This window comes from Leucopleurus acutus (genome assembly GCF_964270905.1).
Source record: "Leucopleurus acutus genome assembly, chromosome: 1".
Taxonomy (NCBI): Eukaryota; Metazoa; Chordata; class Mammalia; order Artiodactyla; family Delphinidae; genus Leucopleurus; species Leucopleurus acutus.
Genome location: NC_139142.1, coordinates 72,984,719 through 73,000,167, shown reverse-complemented (window position 1 = coordinate 73,000,167; position 15,449 = coordinate 72,984,719). Strand labels below are relative to the sequence as shown.

The window sequence follows — 15,449 nt, the reverse complement described above, 5'->3', positions numbered from 1 at the left end:
CGGTGGGGTTTCTGTCCATGAGCTTGCCATGGTTTTGTGACTTTCCAGACAAGTCAGTAGGGCTTCCAAGGCACAGGGGTGGAAAGTGGAGAAAGAAAGTGGGAGGAGTTGTGCTCTTTTCCTCTAGTTTTTGGTGTGCAAAATGGTTTCTTGCCAAAGCTCTGCTGCTGCGGTTTACTTATCAGGGGAGGGTGCTGAGCTGTGAGAGGTGGTGGAAGTGGCTTCTGGGATGGTCATGAAGGGAATTGTCCTCTGGAGGTGAGCACGGTGAGGTCTGTAGAAACGTTTGCGGCAGGGCCGCTGGAGGCAGAGAGCTGCCTTGGAAGTGCTGACTGGCAGGGAGAGGCTTAGAGGAGGGTGGGTCTGCCCTGGGAGTTTCCTGGGGACTGAGTCCTGACCTGGGCGGTGCTCTGGGACTCTAAGTAAATGTCACAGAGAGGAAGGGCTGGACGAGGGCTCTTCCACAGCTCTCTCCTCCCCCCTCCATCGTCAAGTATTCTTTCTACCTGCCAATGCAAACATTTAACAATGAGACTGTTTTCCCCCAGAACATACAAGCAAGAGAGAATTCCTATGGCTAGGTGGTAGTAAATATAGGAAAAATGACTGAATAATTTCAAAGATGTATTATTGATTAAAATTTTGTTGATAAATGACTTACACTGAATGTTAGGCAAATGAGTTTCTGGCAAGAAATAGCTATAAAAGAATGATCAAATTTACCAAAGCATTTCTGCATATCAGTTGCTTTGACATGTGTTCAGTGATTATTCAAGATTACGGAAACTACAAAAATTCAGGTGGGAAATGTCACACTGCGAGGAGTAATTACCATTTTGATGAACAGAGAAGAACTTCCCAGCTGATTCTTTACAGTTACCTTGGCGTGTTAAAAGCACGGTTTTAAGCTATGTGACTTCAGAAATCTATTATTTGAATATAATATTGATGTATCAGTCATAAGCTAATCTTTAGTATAAAGTCAAGTTATTTTAGGCAACATACTGTACTGTATAATTTTAGAGTAACGAAACCAGAAGGAGACCCTCATCACATTGAAAATGAGAACATTGGTCTATAGTACAGTCAGGGCTGGTATGGGTAAAGGTTTCAGAAACTCTGGCTGTCCATAGACACTTGGGTTGCTCCCATCTCTTGGGCATTGTGAATAGCACAGCTTTGATATGGGTGTTTTGTTAGATATTTTTAAGAAAGTAAATTATTTTTTTTCTTCTAGTACTTGTATGGATTGATTTTTTTACATTTAGATCTTTGATCCCATCTGAGTGTTATTTCGGATTATGATGAGAAGTGTGGACCCAACTTTATCTTTTTTCCCCAATGATTCTCTATTTTGTTTCAATGTCGTCTATTAAAAGTTAATTGTTTCTCAGTGATTTGAGAATTGTTAACCATATGTTCAATTGGGCCTTGTATAGAATTTCAATCATCCCTTTGATCTGCCTGTCCGACCCATGCCAGTGGCACACAGTTTTGGGGTACACTTTAATACCTAAAGGAGAGTCTCTGGTAGGGTGGAGAATAAGGAGCCTTACTCTGGGAAGAGATAGGTCCTTCCATCACTCCCCAGAGCGGGTGGAGGGGAGATGGAGGAATGCATGGCTTGGAGGAGAGAAGAAGCTCACCCTGACTCCCAGGATGGAGGCGACGGGGATTCACTTGTCCTGGGGAAGAGACCCCATTTTCCTGGAGGAGCTCACACTCAGTCCTGGCACACATTTGCTGTGTATTGAATCATGTTTAATGAACAAATGAGGAATCGGTTATTTCCACTCTAGATGTGGATGTTTATTAAGGCTCTGGGAACCGCCCTGGATCTGGGCTCTGCCCCAGAGAAGGGGAGTCAGTGACAGGGGGTGTCACTCCAGCCCCCACTCTTTGAAGCATCTCATCGTTCTCTGTATCCAGGGCAGGAAGCTGGAAATCCTGGTGAAGACTGCTGGAGGAGTCCCAAACCTGTTTCCGTAGGAGACGATGCCCTGGGCCACGTTGTTACACACAAGGGGGCCACCGGAGTCCCCCTGTGGGCAACCAGAGGAAGGGACACTAAGCCGGGCCTCCATTCTCCAGGTCTCCCTGCTCCTGAGGCCCTAAGGCCCGCGCTCAGAGAAGACAGGCGTGGGTGGGCTCCTTCCACTGCTGGCTGTGTGTGAGATGGGAGGCGGAGGGGCAGCAGAAGTCGAGCTTCTGGATTTTTGCATCACTGGGCTTCAGCCCTGGCTATGGTTATTCTCCAGAACAACCCAGGTCAAGGTACCTTCACCGGCCCCAGGAAAACGCTGCACATGTACGTCCTGTGTCTGGTGCACCTGCTATTCCCCCAGAGACCAGATTGACGGGGAAAAGTCCCCCACCTCACTCTGCTCTGGGCCCCAGACTGAGGCCATGGGGATGTAGTCTGTCCCCACTGCCCAGTCTGCCCACGTCCCTTTGTCTCGGACAGTGTCGGCAGATGCCCGTGGTCTTACCAGGAAGGCGGATTTCCTCTCTCTTGGGTCGCCCACACAAATCTGTGTTCGGCCAGTGTAGAACATGAAGCGTCTACTGCACTCCCCATTCCTCTGCACTGTCAGCTGCACGTCTTGGAGCGTGTCTGTTCTCCTGTTCAGGCCGAGAAGGCCCCAGCCGGCCACGGTGCACAGGGTCCCAGGACTCAGCCTGTCCTGGGTCTGCGGCAGAGCCACCGGCCTCACAGCTCGATTACGTCTGACTCTGCTTCTCAGCTGGCAGGAAGCATGCAGGCACTCAGGGACTGTCTATGCCATGCTCACCCCATGCCTAGCACCACCCTGGGAGTCTGCTTGGCTTCCCCCTCCCTGGTCCCACAAGCTGGGAGGGAGCCGCCCGGGTGAAGTACCAGACGGTCGGTACCTGCAGTAACATGATGTCATTCTGGTTCTGCTGATTGTACCCGGGGTGGGGGATGGCTCTGAGCACCGGTATGCGCTGCTGAGTCCTTTCCAACCTCCTGATGTTGTGGGCCCCCAGGATGACACTTATTTGTCTGCAAAGGAAAGGGAGCCTAGAAGTAGGTCTGAGCTGCAGGAACTGCACTCCCCGATGCAGGTCACGTGACAGCCCAGGGTGGCGAGACCTCAGCCAAGGGAGGTGGGGACAGGAGGGCTCTGAGACTGGGCTCTATGCCCTTGGTCTCCACAGCCTTGAGCTGTGGGTGGTAGGAAACTCAGTGACCTTATATTTGGCCTCCCCTACAATAAAAAAGGAGCTTGAATTCATATTTTGAGCCCCAATGCGTGCCTTCCATCTCCCCATCTTGCTCTTTTTGATCAGGTCCTCCTTTCTCCCCATTTACAATGGCCTGCTCCCTGCTCCCCAAGCCCTAGCGGCTCTTTTTCACCCCTTTATTGCTAGAACCCTGCTTTCAATGGCTCCTCTCATGAAATCTTCTGGACCTGCTCTGCTGGTGCCCAGAAGCCCCTTAGTGCCTCACCTTCCCAAGCAGTGAGCTGCTGTCATCACAAAGTCTTCTCGCACCAGAAACCCCCCACAAGTGGTCAGACCCACTGGTGTCTGGATCTGAACATATGCCATGTAAGGGTGGGAATGGGGCCTGGCCTCTTGGCCTCCGATGATCTGCCCTGGAAGGAAGCATTAGGCACTTATCTCTGCACTGACAGGTGTGTGGGCTTCGGCTTGGTGGCTCCAGAAATGTTAGAAGATGGCGAGGCAGGAGAGGTGCTACACGGGCCGGAGAAGCTGGTGGTTCATGAGAACTGGGTCTGCAGGGCACCAGCCTTGGGGGAGGCTCCAGGAGTCTGCAGGAAACGCTGCTGGCTCCACATCCCAGCCTCAGCTCCCTCCCACCTCCCCAGAAGGCAAGGCCAGCTGCAGCCTCCCATAATGAGGAAGGTTCCTCTGCTGTGGGGATGGCAGATCCGGAGCCCTCTGAGCAGCCTCTCCCTGCAGTCCCGTGGTACTTTCTTCCTCAGGGAGTCTCCAGATCCCTGTGAGTCCAGCTCACGGCCAGCTCATGAATTTAAGGCTCTAAGGATGAGCCGGCGGGCCTGCTATTGCTGTATCTTTATCTCCTAGGCTCTGCCACAGGAGCTGCAGAATGAGTTCAGAGAGCGTGTTTATATAGCAAGTAGTACGTGCCAGGACGACTCCAGGAATTTTATGTACACTAAGTCATTTAACTCTCATGTCAGCTCTCTGAGGTAGGCCTGACATAATTCCTGTTTTATAGATGATGGAGCTGAGGAACTCTGAACTCATACAAGCTGCCCAATGATACAGGGTTAGGGAGTGCCTGAGTGGTCTGGCTCCAGAGTCTATGGGATGGTGTCGGCCTCTGAGGATGGGGACGGTCACTCACCTGCCCTAGCCCTGGGAGGCAGGAGAAGGACCACCAGGAGCAGGAGTGGCTGCATCGTCCTGGGAAGTCTGCCCAGTCAGTTGCTTCTGGTCTTCCTCCTGCCAGACTTCGAGCCCCTGAAAGAGGAAGGAAGGGTGAGGGTGGGGGCTTGAGAATTCGCATTCCCATTCTCCTGCTGCTGTGCTAGGTTTCATCACCCAAGGCTGCCCAAGAGGCTTGCCCACTAACTGCCAGTGATGTGGGGGAAGACAGTAACCCAAGGCTTCAGCGCAATATCCCGCACAGCTGCTGAGTCATTGCTGGCTGCAGAACTGGGAACCCAGGGCAACAGGGATGGGGACTGGGTCACTGTGTCCCAGAACCTCAAACCCACCAAATTCAATAATCCCTACAAGCATCAAAGCTGGGAGCTCTCTATTTCCTCCTTCCTCTCCCTCATTGACTGGAGCCTGCAGGTCTTCACCCTTTGGTCTCAGCCCCCTGTTGAGACCCTTGCTGCTCCCACTTCTTTCTAGAAGTTGTCATGCAGACTGAGTAGCTCTCTCTCCTGAGTGTGTGGAGGGCACTGCCAGAGAAAGGAAAGGGAAGAATGAGGCTCTGCCACTGACCATTATGCTCTCAGGTCTCTTGAGGCCCAGCAAACTCTCAGTGAAATCCTGACACTGTGGACGACTTCTTTTCTCCTGCTTCCTACTCAAGGCAAAGGCCTTTATGTCCCAGAAGGTTCTCTGCATGCAGAAAAGGCCTAGTGACTTGATTTTGTTGCAAGCCATCAGACCCTGGTGGAAAAACATCTCAAATCCTATTCATCCATGGTATAAGAGTCCCATCAACCTAATCCCATCTCTGCCCCGGGGGTGATAGCTCCTAAGAAGGAGGTACGTCACTGCTGTGCTCCCTGTAACACATGAAGAAGTGGACCCAGGCATTCATCATTGAGAGAAAAGCACGGCAGAGTCCTGCAGAGTAACACAGGGGGCTGTGAGACACTCATAAAAATACTTAGAAGACTGTGTTGGCACAGAAAAACATTATAGTATGGTAAAATTTTTGCAAAAGTATCAGAATTGAAAACTAATACAATTCTCAGTCTTTTATGGATTGTGATAACCCACTTGAAAATCTTATGAAAGGTAAGGATCTCCTCCCTATATATAAATATACATCAATTATCACCAATTTTAAAGCTGTAAAGATCTTAATTCCTTCTCTATTACACTCTCAATGATTGCAACCTCATGAAATTTCTTCATGAATCTGAAAACTAATATCTAGAAAATGGAAAAAAAGCAAAAATAGTATAAGAGCTTTATTAGTGCCTTAGTATTTAGGTAAGTTTAATTTATTGTTACTTAAATTTTTAACGCTTAATTTTGTTTTAAAATTATTACTCTAACTTAAACAAAGGGGAAAGTAGAAACAACAGACTGCCCATGTGAAAAAAGAGGAGTAAAATATATGCTCCCAATGATCTGAATAGAGATGTGGATAGGGGATTTCATTAACAGTGACTAGGATTCCATGCCAATTTTCCCACTAGAAACAACCCAAAACAAAGCTGTTTAAAATGTATAAAAACCTTAGAAGTCTTGAAGAACTCCCAAAGCAAGAGAGATTATTAGGTTAAAACAGAAGGAATAATGGGAATCCAGCAGTAGCTATTATTATTCTGAGGTAATTTGCTGAACCCACAAAATTTGCACTTTTGTTTTGATGACCATATAAGGTGAGGGGTGTAGAAATGAAAGACCAAGACCCACACAAGCAGGTCTGGTCAAACCCTCCCCACAATAAGCTGGGAACTTAAAAGTCTACATGCTCAAAGTAACCAAAAAGAGGTATTGGGCTAGCTCTTGCAAATAATTTCGTGAAAGATTGTAATTACCTGGACTTTTTATGGACTCTCAAACATTGAACTGCCGTTAATGTGGTTATATCTTGTGTACCAAAGTACTTGGCAGAGTCAAATGTAAATCTAGAGGAAATTCACTTAATTCCGGAATTTGACACCTAAAAATTTATTTTTCAAGTTTAATGAGAAACATATAGTCAAATGTAAACAGATCAACAAGCAAACAAAGATACAAGACACCATGACTAAGAAACAATAGATAAGAAAAGAGGGGAAAAAACCCATTAATTATTGGGATAATATTATTAGTATAATAAAATACAGATTGAAAAACTTATTATGTTAAAATAAAAACAAACCTTAAAAGAATTCCAGGGAACATGAACCTTAAAAAAAGTGACATAACATTTGAAAGAGAACTAAATACGACTTTCAAAAGTGAAAAAATGAAAAACTAAAATTAAAATCTCAGTGAATAGAGTTAATAACAGTTTAGACAAAGATGAAAAGAGAATTACTAACCTAAAATAGTTCAGAGATCTTCCCGCTTAAGGAAGGAAATGAGCTGCCGACTGGAACAGTGAGCAGCCTTACTCAGCATCAGAAGAGTGATCTAACAGAGCCAATCTGCAAGGACTGGAAAGTGAATTACAGCAGGAGAAAATCAGACTTCTATGCAGTGGATGCTGGATACATATTTAGAAGCCTAAGACGTGTAGCTAACAGGGTCTTGGTGCTCCAGCCTGGTGTCAGGCCTAAGCCTCTGAGGTGGGAGAGCTGAGTTCAGGACATTGGACCACTAGAGACCTCCTGGCCCCATGCAGTATCAATTGGTGAGAGCTCTTCCAGAGATTCCATCTCAACTTTAAGACCCAGCTCCACCCAATGGTCAGCAAGCTCCAGTGTTGGACGCCCCATGCCAATCAACTAGCAAGACAGAAACAAAACCCTACCCACTAGCAGAGAGACTGCCTGAAATCATACTAAGTTCACAGACACCACAAAACACCCCCCAGGGCATGGCCCTGCACACCAGAAAGACAAGATCCAGCCCAACACACCAGAACACAGGCACCAGTCCCCTCCACAAGGAAGCCTACACAAGCCACTGAACCAACCTCACCCACCGGGGGCAGACACCAAAAACAACGGGAACTGCAAACCTGCAGCCTGTGAAAAGGAGACCCCAAACACAGTAAGTTAAAATGAGAAGACAGAGAAACATGCAGCAGATGAAGGAGAAAGATAAAAACTCATCAGACCAAACAAATGAAGAGGAAATAGGCAGTCTACCTGAAAAAGAATTCAGAATGATAGTAAAGATGATCCAAAATCTTGGAAATAGAATGGAAAAAATACAAGAAATGTTTAACAAGGACCTAGAAGAACAAAAGAGCAAACAAACAATGATGAACAACACAATAAATGAAATTAAAAATTCTCTAGAAGGAATCAAGAGCAGAATAACTGAGGCAGAAGAACAGATAAGTGACCTGGAAGATAAAATAGTGGAAATAACTACTGCAGAGCAGAATAAAGAAAAAAGAATGAAAACAATTGAGGACAGTCTAAGAGACCTCTGCAACAACATTAAACACACCAATATTCAACTTATAGGGGTCCCAGAAGAAGAAGAGAAAAAGAAAGGGTCTGAGAAAATATCTGAAGAGATTATAGTTGAAAACTTCCCTCACATGGGAAAGGAAATAGTCAGTGAAGTCCAGGAAGCACAGAGAGTCCCACAGGATAAATCCAAAGAGAAACATGCCATGACATATATTAATCAAACTATGAAAAATTAAATACAAAGAAAAAATATTAAAAGCAGCAAGGGAAAAGCAACAAATAACATAGAAGGGAATCCCCATAAAGTTAACAGCTGATCTTTCAGCAGAAACTCTGCAAGCCAGAAGGGACTGGCAGGACATATATAAAGTGATGAAGGGGAAAACCTACAACAAAGATTACTCTACCCAGCAAGGATCTCATTCAGATTTGATGGAGAAATTAAAACGTATACAGACAAACAAAAGTTAAGAGAATTCAGCACAACCAAAGCAGCTTTACAACAAATGCTAAAGGAATTCTCTAGGCAGAAAACACAAGAGAAGGAAAAGACCTACAAAAACAAACCCAAAACAATTTAGAAAATGGTAATAGGAACAAACATATCAATAATTACCTTAAATGTAAATGGATTAAATGTTCCAACCAAAAGACACAGACTGGCTGAATGGATACCAAAACAAGACCCATATATATGCGGTCTACAAGAGACCCACTTCAGACCTAGGTACACATACAGACTGAAAGTGAGGGGATGGAAAAGGATATTCCATACAAATGGAAATCAAAAGAAAGTTGGAGTAGCAATTCTTATATAAGACAAAATAGACTTTAAAATAAAGACTACTACAAGCGACAAAGAAGGACACTATATAATGATAAAGGGATCAATTCAAGAAGAAGATATAACAATTATAAATATTTAGGCACCCAACATAGGAGCACCTCAATACATAAGGCAAATGCCAACAGCCATAAAAGGGGAAATCAACAGTAACACAATAATAGAACCCACTTTCACCAATGGACAGATCATCCAAAATGAAAAAAATAAGGAAACACAAGCTTTAAATGACACATTAAACAAGATGTATTTAATTGATATTTATAGGACATTCCATCCAAAAATAACAGAATACACTTTCTTCTCAAGTGCTCATGGAACATTATCCAGGATAGATCATATCTTGGGTCACAAATCAAGTCTTGGTAAATTTAAGAAAATTGAAATCATATCAAGTATCTTTTCCGACCACAACACTATGAGGCTAGATATCACTTAGAGGGGAAAAAAAAAAACTGTAAAAAATACAAACGCATGGAGGGTAAATAATACACTACAAAATAACCAAGAGGTCACTGAAGAAGTCAAAGAGGAAATAAAAAAATACCTAGAAACAAATGACAATGAAAACGTGATGACCCAAAACCTATGTGATGCAGCAAAAACAGTTCTAAGAAGGAAGTTTATAGCAATACAATCCTATCTCAAGAAACAAGAAAAATCTCAAATAAACAACCTAAACTTAAACCTAAAGCAATCAGAGAAAGAAGAACAAAACCTCCAATGTTAGCAGAAGGAAAGAAATCATAAAGATCAGATCAGATATAAATGAAAAGGAAATGAAGAAAACGATAGCAAAGATCAATAAAACTAAAAGCTGGTTCTTTGAGAAGATAAACAAAATTGATAAACCATTAGCCAGACTCATCACGAAAAAAAGGAAGACTCAAATCAACAGAATTAGAAATGAAAAAGGAGAAGTAACAACTTACGCTGCAGGAATACAAAGGATCATGAGAGATTACTACAAGCAACTATACACCAATAAAATGGACAACCTGGAAGAAATGGACAAATTCTTAGAAAAGTACAACTTTCCAAGACTGAACCAGGAAGAAATAGAAAATATAAACAAACCAATCACAAGCCCTGAAATTGAAACTGTGATTAAAAATCTTCCAACAAAAAAAACCCAGGACCAGATGGCTTCACAGGTGAATTCTATCAAATATTTAGAGAAGAGCTAACACCTATCCTTCTCAAACTCTTCCGAAATATAGCAGAGGGAGTAACACTCCCAAACTCATTCTACGAAGCCAGCATCACCCTGATACCAAAACCAGACAAAAATGTCACAAAAAAAAGAAAATTACAGACCAACATCACTGATGAAAATAGATTCAAAAATCCTCAACAAAATACTAGTAAACAGAATCCAACAGCGTATTAAAAGGATCATACACCATGATCAAGTGGGGTTTATTCCAGGAATGCAAGGATTCTTCAATATATGCAAATCAATCAATGTGATCCACCATATTAGCCAGTTGAAGGATAAAAACCATGTGATCATCTCAATAGATTCAGAAAAAGCTTTTGACAAAATTCAACACACATTTATGATAAAAATTCTCCAGAAACTAGGCATAGAATGAACTTACCTCAACATAATAAAGGCCATATATGACAAGCCCACAGCCAACCTAGTTCTCAATGGTGAAAAATTGAAACCATTTCCTCTAAGATCAAGAAGAAGACAAGGTTGCCCATTCTCACCTCTATTATTCAACATAGTTTTGGAAGTTTTAGCCACAGCAATCAGAGAAGAAAAAGAAATAAATGAATCCAAATCGGAAAAGAAGAAGTAAAGATGTCACTGTTTGCAGATGACATGATGCTATACATAGAGAATCCTGAAGATTCTACCAGAAAACTACTAGAGCTAATCAATGAAGTTGCAAAGTAATAGGATAAAAAATTAATGCATAGAGATCTCTTGCATTCCTATACACTAATGATGAAAAATCTGAAAGAGAAATTAAGGAAACACTCCCATTTACCACTGCAACAAAAAGAATGAAATACCTAGGAATAAACCTACCTAGGTAGACAAAAGACCTGTATATAGAAAAGTATAAGACACTGATAAAAGAAATTAAAGATTATAGAAACAGATGGAGAGATATACCATGTTCTTGGATTGGAAGAATCAACATTGTGAAAATGACTATACTACCCAGAACAATCTACAGATTCAGAGCAATCCCTATCAAACTACCAATGGCAGTTTTCACAGAGCTAGAACAAAAAAATTCACAATTTGTATGGAAACTCTAAAGACCCTGAATAGCCCAAGCAATCTTGAGAAAGAAAAACAAAGCTGGAGGACTCAGGCTCCCTGACTTCAGACTATACTACAAAGCTACAGTAATCAAGGTAGTAGGGTAGTGGCACAAAAACAGAAATATAGATCCATGGAACAGGATAGAAAGCCCAGAGATAAATCCATGCACATATGGTCACCTTATTTTTGATAAAGGAGGCAAGAATATATAATGGAGAAAGACAGCCTCTTCAATAAGTGGTGTTGCAAAAACTGAACAGCTACATGTAAAAGAATGAAATTAGAACACTCCCTAACACAATACACAACAATAAACTCAAAATCGATTACAGACCTAAATATAAGGCCAGACACTATAAAACTCTTAGAGGAAAACATAGGCAGAACATTCTATGACATAAATCACTGCAAGATCCTTTTTGACCAACCTCCTAGAGAAATGGAAATAAAAACAAAAATAAACAAATAGGACGTAATGAAACTTAAAAGCTTTTGCACAGCAAAGGAAACCATAAACAAGATAAAAAGACAACCTCAGAATGGGAAAAAATATTTGCAAATGAAGCAACTGAGAAAGGATTAATCTCCAAAATTTGCAAGCAGCTCATGCACCTCAATATCAGTAAAACAAACAACCCAATCCAAAAATGGGCAGAAGACCTAAATAGACATTTCTCCAAAGAAGACATACAGATTGTCAACAAACATATAAAAGGATGCTCAACATCACTAATCATTAGAGAAATGCAAATCCAAACTACAATGAGGTATCACCTCACACCAGTAAGAATGGCTATCATCAAAAATCTAGAAACAATAAATGCTGGAGAGGGTGTGGAGAAAAGGGAACACTCTTGCACTGCTGGTGGGAATGTAAATTGATACAGTCACTATGAAGAACAGTATGGAGGTTCCTTAAAAAACTAAAAATAGAACTACCATACGACCCAGCATCCCACTCCTGGGCCTATACCCTGAGAAAACCGTAATTCAAATATAGACATGTACCACAATATTTATTGCAGCACTATTTATAATAGCCAGGACATGGAAGCAACCTAAGTGTCCATCGACAGATGAATGGATACAGAAGGTGTGACACATATACACAGTGGAATATTACTCAGCCATGAAAATAAATGAAATCAAACTATTTGTAGTAAGGTGGGTGGACCTACAGACAGAGTCTGTCATACAGAGTGAAGTAAGTCAGAAAGAGAAAAACAAATACTGTATGCTAACACATATATATGGAATGTTAAAAAAAAAGTTGTGATGAACCTAGGGGCAGGACAAGAATAAAGACGTAGACGTAGAGAATGGACTTGAGGACATGGGGAGGGGGAAGGGTAAGCTGGGACGGAGTGAGAGAGTAGAATTGACGTATATACACTACGAAATGTAAAATAGCTAGCTAGTGGGAAGAAGCTGCATAGCACAGGGAGATCAGTTTGGTGCTTTGTGACCACCTAGTGGGGTGGGATAGGGAGGGTGGGAGGGAGACCCAGAGGGAGGGCATATAGGGATGTATGTATACATATAGCTTATTCACTTTGTTGTACAGTGGAAGCTAACACAACATTGTAAAGCAATTATACTCCAATAAAGATGTTAAAAAAGTAAATAAATTAGTTCTGAAAGAAGTGTAAAGGATGGATCCCAGACAGGTATAAAGATAAAAAAATAGAAATTAGTAGAATTAGAAGGTTAAACATATGTTGAATTAAAGTTCTAGAAGAATGAGAGACAATGAGAAGAGGCAATATATAATCAGATATTGGCTGAGATTTTTAAAATAACTGGTGAAAAACTTTTAATTAGAGGTTAAAAAGATAAATCTCAAGCAAAATAATAAAAAGAAATCCATATCAAGAAATCATATTGCAGAAACGTTAAGAGCGTCTAGAGAAAGAAAGGCAGATTACTTTCAAGTGACTGGCAGATCAAAGCTGAGTTTTCAACAGCTGCAGTGAGTGGATGCTACCCAGAAAGCAACATTTTCATAGTCATTTGGGAAGATTTAAAAACACATCTTATAAATTGATTAGTAATGATATAGAATTTAAAATGGCTGATGAAAAAAATGAACACATATAGAACATCTTACCCAACAAAGGCAGACTACACATTTTACAAGCAGAGATGGATATTGACCATAGATTAGGCCATAGATTAGGTCTAAAAATGTTTAAAGGATTAAAATGATACATTATTTGTTATAGGCCACAATGAGTTTAAGCTAGAAATCCTTAAAAAGAATATGAGAAGAAAATCCTTATATTTTTAAAAGTAGAGAAATAGACTGCTAAATACAATTGACAATTGAATGATGTGGATTTGAACCACTTTGCTCCACTTATACACGAGTTATTTTTCTTTTTCTTTAAATTTAATTTTTATTTTATATTAGAGTGTAGTTGATTTACAATGTTGTGTTAGTTTCAGGTGTATAGCAAAGTGATTCAGTTATACATATACATATAACCATTCTTTATCAGATGCTTTCCCATATAGGTTATTACAGATTATTGAGTAGTGTTCTCTGTGCTTTACATATGTCCTTGTTGATTATCTATCTTACGTATAATAGTGTGTATATGTTAATCACAAACTCCTAATTTATCCCTCCCCCCTCCTTTTCCTTTTGGTAACTGTAAGTTTGTTTTATATGCCTATGAGTGTTTTTCTGTTTTATAAAGAAGTTCATTTGTATCATTTTTTTTTAGATTCCACATATAAGTGACATCATATATTTGTCTTTCTCTGTCTGACTTACTTCACTTAGTATGATAATCTCTAGGTCTATCCACGTTGCTGCAAATGGCATTATTTCATTCTATTTTATGGCTGAGTAATATTCCATTGTATATATGTACCACATCTTCTTTATCCATTCCTTTATTGATAGACAGTTAGGTTGATTCCATGTCTTGGCTGTTGTAACTAGTGCTGCAATGAACATTGGGTTACATGTATCTTTTTAAATTGTGGTTTTCTCTGGATATACGCCCAGGGCTGGGATTGCTGGATCATATGGTCATTCTATTTTTAGTTCTTGAAGGAACCTCCATACTGTTCTCCCTAGTGGTTGTACTGATTTACATTCCCACCAACAGTGTAGGAGGGTTCCCTTTTCTCCACACCCTTTCCAGCATTTATTGTTTGTAGCCTTTTTGATGATGGCCATTCTGACTGGTGTGAGGTGATACCACATTGTAGTTTTGATTTGCATTTCTCTAATAATTAGTGATGTTGCACATCTTTTCATGTGCTTTTTGGCCATCTGTATGTCTTCTTTGGAGAAATGTCTATTTAGGTCTTCACATTTTTTGATTTTTTTCTTGATATTTAGCTGCATGAGCTGTTTGTATATTTTGGAGATTAATCCCTTGTTGGTCGCTTTGTTTGCAAATATTTTCTCCCATTCCGTGTGTTGCATTTTGTTTATGGTTTCCTCTGCTGTCTAAAAGCTTTTAAGTTTAATTAGGTCCCATTTGTTTATTTTTGGTTTGATTTTCATTATTCTAGGAGGTGGATCAAAAAGATATTGCTGAAGTTTATGTCAAAGTTTGTTCTTCCTATGTTTTCCTCTAAGAGTTTTAAAGTATCCAGTCTTACATTTAGTTCTTTACTCCATATGAGTTTATTTTTGTGTATGGTGTTAGATAATGTTCTAGTTTCATTCTTTTACATGTAGCTGTCCAGTTTTTCCAGCACCTCTTCTTATTGAAGAGACTGTTCTTGTCTCCTTTGTCATAGATTAATTGACCACAGGTGTGTAAGTTTATTTCTGGGCTGTCTATTTTGTTTCATTGATCTATATTTCTGTTTTTGTGCCAGTACCATACTGTCTTGATTACTGTAGCTTTGTAGTATAGTCAGAAGTCAGGGAGTCTGATTCCTCCAGCTCCTTTTTTCTTTCTCAGGATTTCTTTGGTTATTTGGGGTCTTTTGTGTTTCCATATAAATTTTAATATTTTTTGTTCTGGTTCTGTGAAAAATGCCATTGATTATTTGATAGGGATTGCATTGACTATAGATTGGCTTGGGTAGTATAGTCATTTTGACAGTATTGATTCTTCCAATTCAAGAACATGGTATATCTTTCCATCTGTTTGAGTAGTCTTTGATTTCTTTCATCGGTGTCTTATAGTTTTCCAAGTGCATGTCTTTTGCCTTCTTAGGTAGGTTTATCCCTAGATATTTTATTCTTTTGGATGTGATGGTAAAAGGGATTGTTTTCTTGATTTCTCTTTCTGATCTTTCATTGTTAGTGTATAGAAATGCAAGAGATTTCTGTGTATTAATTTTGTATCCTGAAACTTTACCAAATTCATTGATTAGCTCTAGTGGTTTTCTAATGGCATCTTTAGGATTGTCTATATATAGGATCATGTCATCTGCAAACAGTGACAGTTTTATTTCTTCTTACCCGATTTTGATATTTTTTATTTCTTTTCCTTCTCTGATTGCCATGACTAGGAATTCCAAAGCTATGTTGAATAATAGCGGCGAGAGTGGACATCCTTGTTCTGTTCTTAATCTT

The 15,449-nt window shown here is 40.7% G+C and overlaps 1 protein-coding gene across 1 annotated transcript; it reads right to left on the bottom strand.

Moving 5' to 3' along the window:
* Positions 1-1,880: 1,880 nt before the first annotated feature.
* On the bottom strand, positions 1,881-4,448 carry LOC309957302 (cathepsin G-like; the record flags this gene model as incomplete). The annotated part of the gene is made up of 5 exons (XM_082832482.1): positions 4,358-4,448; positions 3,473-3,620; positions 2,893-3,025; positions 2,490-2,744; positions 1,881-2,042 (listed from the first exon to the last, which is right to left on the bottom strand). The coding sequence occupies exons 1-5, from the start codon at positions 4,410-4,412 to the stop codon at positions 1,881-1,883; spliced, it is 753 nt and encodes a 250-aa protein (XP_082688608.1). The 5' UTR covers positions 4,413-4,448.
* Between the last annotated feature and the right edge of the window lie 11,001 nt (positions 4,449-15,449).